Source organism: Abrus precatorius, unplaced genomic scaffold, assembly GCF_003935025.1.
Source record: "Abrus precatorius isolate BTA unplaced genomic scaffold, Abrus_2018 Scaffold7, whole genome shotgun sequence".
Taxonomy (NCBI): domain Eukaryota; kingdom Viridiplantae; phylum Streptophyta; class Magnoliopsida; order Fabales; family Fabaceae; genus Abrus; species Abrus precatorius.
The window spans coordinates 9,446,696-9,454,251 of NW_020874417.1; the positions used below are offsets into that span (position 1 = coordinate 9,446,696).

Below are 7,556 nucleotides of genomic sequence, written 5' to 3' on the forward strand. Positions count from 1 at the left end.
TTAATTCTTAAAAGGTTCGTAAATATTGACTTCTAGCCTTAGTGTATTACTGCTAATTATTCTTACTTTCTAACTATTTCCCACCTATATTAATTGAATACATTTAAATAATTATCATGAATATTTGGTAATAAATAATATAATCTTTATGAAGAAGATAGCATCTTTCATTACTTAACAAAAGCATACGCTTGCGACAGCACAATAATCATTGAATACAATGCAATTCATCTGCCTGCTGATGCCAGGACTAGTAACTTTGGAGTTCCAAATATGCCTTCATTCATTAACAAGAACTTGTAGGAAATACCTAAATTAAAATCACATTAGAAGAGCAATAGCAAAAACGACATACAACTTGGCATAGTGACTCTTGATATCACTGTAGGTATTATACCCCACAATACGCATTTAATCGAGAATTTGTTTCTTTGATTCTCTCTTTCTCAAAGAAACGAAGGTACCCATAATGGTCAAGTGGTTTATAACGCAAGGGATGCTTCTCATCAACTAGCTCCTTTGGTATCTGCATCATCTCACCACAAAAAGATGAGAATCCCATGCAGTACCTTATTTTCTTCGCATTCATCGTAACTCGGTGTTCGCATGAACGTATCCTGCCATTACTCCAACACTAGACCATGAAATGAATTTATTTTAAGTTCATAAATCAAAATGGCATTTTTGTTACCAAACATTAGGTACTACTGGCCTTGTTTTGCCCCCAAATGGCTGCGTGGCAATTACAAGGTTGATTAATAAAACATCGAGTGTCTTTAGTAAGAGTTATTTAAAAGTTACTTATTATATATGTATATATATATATGATATGAGAAGAGAGAAATAATATGAGAATTTTGTGCAAGCTTTAAGAATATCTTGACCATTTACTCTAGGCACACATATTTTTAAGACAATTCATAGAAGAGTATAAAAAGATAAAACTATATCATTATTTGATTTATTAATTAAAAAATGTATATGTTGAAAGTTATACATTATTCTAATTTTATATTTTTATATAAATTATTGTAAAATAACTTTTGTAAGAATATCATTTTTCACAATAATGTATTGACCCCGACAAGGTTTCTTTACGACCGAATGACTTACTCAAATGTTATTTTCTTTGAATTTTCTTTTATCCAACAAATAATTTTAGATTTCTTAATAAAAACAACTAAAAAATTGAGGAGAAACAACAAGTGATCTCGACTCACCTGAAAAGCATCGCCGGCCATGACGACGATGAAGGAGGGTGAGGCATCAACGTTGTACCACTCTCCATTCTTCAATTTGATTTCCAAGCCATTAACGTTATTCAGCTGATGCATTATGGAATTGAAGCTCAAGTCAGTGTGAGGATTAAGTGCCAAATTACTCTCATCCCTTTGGGGTGCTCTGTACTTGAAGCAGCGAAGAAGATAATTGGTTGATTTTATGATAGAATCGCAGTGTTTCATGTCCACACCATAGCTCTCAATCACCATTCGCTTCGTCAAACCGTCAAATTCTGCCAACAGCTTCGCATACTCATGGATACTTTCACTAAGGAGGTAAAAGGCACGTTACGATGAGCAATTGCATTGAATGTCATGACAATAATATAAACAAATTGATAATTGGCTACAATACCTGGAGTTCATTTTTATGTTAAGGGATGACAATTCACTTTTTATAAAAAGGAAAATTACTTTTTACTCTTGAATTTTGATAATTTATGATAATATTTAAGGATATAATTATTTATTTATCTCTTTCACACACTTGTTATAAAACAACATATAAAAAATTAATTTTGAATAAATTAAACTTAATTGCATATAAATAATTATACAATTAAAATTAATTAGTTCTTTTATTTTTCACGTTTTCAGGCAGTGTACCCGTACATAGAATAGGTGAAATAAGTGTCTGATCAAATATTTTTTTATAAAATATTTTCAACTAAATCATATATACAATTAAAAATATTTAAATCAACAATTAAAAAATTAATCTCATATTTTATAAAAAATTATTAAACACACTACAATAAAAAAGACGTTAAGAGAGTGATTTTGAATTAATAGATTTAATTTAATCTTTTTAAAAAGCTTAATTAATTAAATAGCTCAAGTTTGAGCTTAAGAAAAAATTTATTAGGTCTATTTAAAACTCATAAAATTTATATTAATATATCAAATAAATTAAATTTTAAAATAAATTAAATTTTAAATAAAAGTTTTAATCCTTTTCGTTAGAGTTGAAGAGTTTCTCTATTACATACTTTCTAAAAGAGAGAGTCTTACTTGTATATATCGCTAGTTTATCTCATCTCATATCATTCATCATCTTTTTGTGCATTTGTTTATGTTATATTATATATAACTTATTTTTACTACAAAGTAGGTGATTAAAAAAGCTAATAGGTCAAAGTAGGGTTTTAAAAAGGTCATATTAGACTTAATAAAAAGCCTATAACAGATAATAAGTCAGACTTAGGTTTCAAAATTATTAGATAGCCCAAGTGTATTTATGCAAAGCCTAACTTAGCTTAACCTATTTTTACCCCTAACTGTTATCCAAAGTGGATGATGTACTTGGAAAGCAATTCATATAATCTCTCTCCAAGTGTCACTAGTTTGTATGATTGTTTTTTAAAGTATGAATGACGAATCTAAAATTTGAAAATATTTTTCTAGTGAGTTTTTTTAATTAAAAATCAAAATTAAATTATTATTATGTTTAAATGTGAATTTGTATGTTTGAGATTCAAAATTTTTGCATTTTTGAGTTTTTTTATTACAAACTAAAAGTAATTCTTTATCTCGTTAAAACTTAAGTGTATATGTTTTGTTAACTAAATAGTTCACTTCTAAATGAATGAAATAGCAGTAAACAAAAAAAAATAGTAAGTGATTTCATTGTTAACGGATAGAGAAAAAAAGGAAAGAATGAATGAAGAGATGCAATTAAAAAGAATACCTACAATTATAGAAAGTACTAACTTAGTTAGAAGTAAAAAAATAAAGATATTCATGCCGTTGACATTAATTAATTGAATGACACTCCATCTTTAGGTGATTTTCTATGTTAAATGTCATGATCATGTTTGTTTGCAATTTTTAAAACATACCTTTAAGTTTTTAAGTTGTGTATTCGTGGAAATAGTTATCACCTACCTGAAACGATCATTTCCTTGTGGCCACATTATGTGTTCGAATTTTTTACATGCAGAAATAGTCAATGGATCTTCTATGCCTAGCGATTCATAGAGGGGAATTAAGGGGAATTGCCCAGCGTAGCTATGGAAAGGCTTGTCACTAGTCTCTTGTTTTCTCGTTTCCAAAGGAAGTTCAAATAGTTGGTCCATTGCAGAGACCACATAGTTTCGAAGCTCTTCATCAATTTGGTAGCGTGCAATGTAACATCCATGATCCTCTAGTGCAGTTCTCACTACGTCACAAGCTGAATGCCATGCTTCGCTACCAGGCTTGAGGTTTTCATCGTTGAAGTCAACCACAGGAAGAGGAAAAGCCATTGTATGCTGTGTAGTACCTAACTTTATTGGTGTATTGTACTTTCACATACAATAGCTACCTTCTTTCTATACGATTTTATATTAGGGAGTTCCCTTCTTGGATTGGGAGCCAAAGCAAGTTGTCAATCACTCAATTATTCATTTGGTTGACTATTTTATCATAAATATTATTAAATTAAATCTAATCATCTCATCATATGTGTTTAGAATCTTGCCCGTGATTAGTACTATATATTAATAAGTACTCCGTAATAATGCTAAAATTTTTACAATTAGGTAAATTAAATAAATATAATAGAAAACACCATCATTAGTTTATAATAATAAAATCATGTATTTTAAAGAAAAAATTTGATAAAAGATATATCTTAATATTGATAATAAGGATTCTATTTTATTATATGAATAAATAAAATAATTAAAATAAAGAAAATTTTTTAAAGTAAATTAACTGTATTAAAATACAATATTTATATATCTATTAATCTAACATAGGGTGTAAATTTAAATTTTAGAATGATTAAATTTAAGTAATAGTATGCGAGAGAAATAAAAAAATAAGATGAGACGTAAGTGTTGTATTTCATATGTTTATGGTGCTATTTTAATTAAAATTAAATTTTTATTTAAATAATATATATATATATATATTAAATTTCTATTTTCTAGATTGATTATATTATTAAAGTAAAATTTTAAGTTTAAATAAATAATAACATTAAAACAACCTAAGTTTTGATCCTTAAAAAGATAAAATGAACAGATTAGGAAAGTATGTTACAATTCAAGTGGAATTGAATTTCTCTTTGTAATTTATTATACAAGTGAGTTATCTTTGTCATGTTTTAAAAATTCCTAATATAAATATTTTAATTTTATGATGCATATTATAAATATTTAAAATGGATTTATTTTTTCTTTTTTCTGAAGTACATGTACATTTTTTCCTTACCAAATTATATACATTTATAACTTATTATGAATAATATTTATATTTTAAAGTTATGCAGATAGGATTACAAAATATGTAAATTATATAATATTAAAGCTTACTGAGTGATTAATCTATATTTAAAGAAAAGACACATTATATTTAAATATAAAAAAATAAATAATAAACTAATTTAATCTTAAAGAATGAAATAAAGAAAGTAAACTTGACTAGTTCAATAACTTCTATAAATTGAAAAAATCTAATGACAAAAATGACTAAGGAAGGATTTTGCAGCATGCATGAGCAACAAAGAAAAGGAAGATTAATTCCCTGGGATCGATGATGGACTATCCACACTGTGTTCATGTTTCATATTCGATAAATTTACTACACATTTGTAATTGAGAGGGCTTGATTACCTCTCGTGAAAAGATTTTTAATGTTAATTTTATATTGATAGATAATTAAATTAATAATTAAATTAAAAAATATTAATATTATTATTAGAGAAATCATAAATGTTAATCTAAAATATATATATATATATATATATAAAATATCTGCTAAAGTTGATGAATATCGCAACTAACACCTTCATAATTTATTGATTTAAGGAAATATGACACATTGCATATTTTACTTAAAAATAAGTACTATGTTTCTAAAATAAATGTTAAACAAAATGCTCAACCAACAAACAAATAAATGTTACGGTTTAAAAGTTGCATGTTGTAAAAGTACATTAGGTAACATATAATGGGATCTCCAAAATTGAGTTGATTTAATAACAACAATCATTAGATTAATTGGTATAATTCATCGTGCATCTTGGAGTTATTTGCCATGTATGATGTAACATCCTGTACTTTGTGTCATGCCTGTAGTATATTATTGAGAAAAATCTGTAGTACTTTGTGAGCAAAAAGAAACTGTGTATGTACAGTAGCCCCTGATGTCAACAGTGACACCACGCTGATGTCATCGGTAACATCACGCTGATGTCATTGGCGACATCATGCTGACATCATCGCTTATGTCATCAGCGACCTCACGCTAACATCATCGCTTATGTCATTGCTGATCTCATGCTGACATCATCGGTGACATCACGCTGACATTATCACTTACATCATGTTGACGCTGACATCATTGCTTACATCACATTGACGCTGACATCTTCAAAAATTTTCTATAAATAGGGGAGTTCACATGAAATTTTCATTTCTTTACTCCTATCCAAGGTTCTCAAAGGTTCTAAGGCTATATCTCGCCATTTTCTCTCATACTAAACCTCCTAAACTTAGATTTCTCTTCAGATCTGTGATTCTACGTCCGTTCTAAAGGATTTCAAGTAAGTTTCTCTAAGTTTAAAGTTAGATTTACCATTCGTTTATCTTCTTCTTCTTCTTTTTCTTATAGATGTTCATGGTATTCTTAGGAAAAACTTCGTTCTAGAGTTAAATCTTCGGTTAAACCTTTGTAAAAGCTCTGTTTTGAGGTTAGGGGGCTCTACTTTATCATTTTGTTATGGTTATTACTTGTATTCTCATAGATCTTGTCATGTATGTGACTATATGTAGAATAATCCTTGTTTTATGAGAAATAATCAGTGAAAAGTGAGAATAATTGGTTGTTTATGTGATTTTGTGATGAATACATGGTGAAAATGTGATATTATGTTCAAATAGTGTATGATAAGGTATATTGAGGATGGATGATATGATTTTATGATTTTGTGATACGAAATATACAAAGAGATGGATGTTTCATGTTTGAATATATTGTGTTTCATGTAAAAATGATACGTATTGTGAATATGCTATGATTTGATGAAAAGTATGTAGAAATATAATGAAAAAATATGTGTGAACATGAAAAATAGCATATGTAAACATGTGAATATACTTGAAAGAGTATGAAATGGAAAAAGATATGATGTAAATAGTTACAGAGATACACTTGGGAATGGAAGATGGAGACGATCTGGTATATCTTGGAGAAATGTAGGGTGGTGAGTGACATTCAGGATTGTGCACAGAGTATTGTGTTCGAATGCACCACATGGCCACACACTCATTTCTCAACTTGACTCCTGACCATTACCTTTGCTAAGGGACCGTCTATTGCATGCGTTGTATCCGTATTGCATTGGACCATCTGGCGACTATTTACATGGATGTGTAAGACCTCAAGATAAAGGCATAAGATAACTGTGGCCACAGGGCACGGTAAGCATGGATAAAAGTAAAAGAAATTGTGAATCTATGGAATATCATATGTGTTGAGATGAAAACATGATTTATATGACATTGTGATATGTAATGCCATGATGTTTTCTTTAATCGTGATAAGATGTGTTTTGTGATGAATATGTGTGATGTATGAGTGGTAGGGTAGAGACTCACTCTTACACAACATTTTCAGGAAATCTGAACAAATAGTACCAGGCTCACAGTGCATGGATGGATGAGAATTGCTATAGGACTTAGTTATTTTGAGTTATGTAATGGATAATTTCAGTTCTATAGCATTCTTTTGAAACAGTTGTAAAACTGCTATTTCTGTTTGTTGCTGATGAAAATTTTAGAATCTTTTGTTTTTCTAAAGTACTTATATGAACCTTATATCATTTCAGTGTCTCTTTCTTATTAGAGAGTTTTTGAAAGAAAATTTACTTTACCATTTAAATATTTATGAAAAATTATCATATATTGAGGAAAGAAATATAAGGCGTTACAATTTTGGTATTAGAGCAGTTTATCCAGACCAGACTGGGGTATGGGACTAACATGTCTGTGTTGTGTGATAGATATACTAGAATATGAAATGATTATTTGCTAATATGACATGTTAGATGTAAATTACTTGAACTAGATGTATTTATGTATGGAGCTGAGGCTTCAAAATCAGAGGAGCTTATTAGAGGTAAATGTATCATAAAAGACCGACTTATAGATGTGTTGTTTGATTCTGGTGCTACTCATTTCTTTATTTCTGTGGACTGTATGAGATGTCTAGAATTACCTGAATTTGAATTGTCTTGTGATGTTATTGTATCTACTCCTACGGGTAAGCCTGTAACAACTTCTTCTGCGTGTT

General features: G+C 28.8%; 1 protein-coding gene across 1 annotated transcript; it reads right to left on the reverse strand.

Annotated features, from left to right (window-relative positions):
• Positions 1–391: 391 nt before the first annotated feature.
• Positions 392–3,523, reverse strand: LOC113873738 (probable 2-oxoglutarate-dependent dioxygenase AOP1). Its single transcript, XM_027512022.1, has 3 exons — positions 3,165–3,523; positions 1,221–1,548; positions 392–634 (listed from the first exon to the last, which is right to left on the reverse strand). The coding sequence occupies exons 1-3, from the start codon at positions 3,521–3,523 to the stop codon at positions 392–394; spliced, it is 930 nt and encodes a 309-aa protein (XP_027367823.1).
• Positions 3,524–7,556: the final 4,033 nt, after the last annotated feature.

What these genes read in the sequence shown, in the direction of transcription:
- LOC113873738 (XM_027512022.1), bottom strand. Translation starts at nt 3,523, where the DNA reads ATGGCTTTTCCTCTTCCTGTGGTTGACTTCAACGATGAAAACCTCAAG. An exon ending in CAAGGAAATGATCGTTTCAG is followed by an intron (nt 1,549 to 3,164) that starts GTAGGTGATAAC and finishes TTACCTCCTTAG; the next exon opens with TGAAAGTATCCATGAGTATG. An exon ending in TGGCCGGCGATGCTTTTCAG is followed by an intron (nt 635 to 1,220) that starts GTGAGTCGAGAT and finishes TTCATGGTCTAG; the next exon opens with TGTTGGAGTAATGGCAGGAT.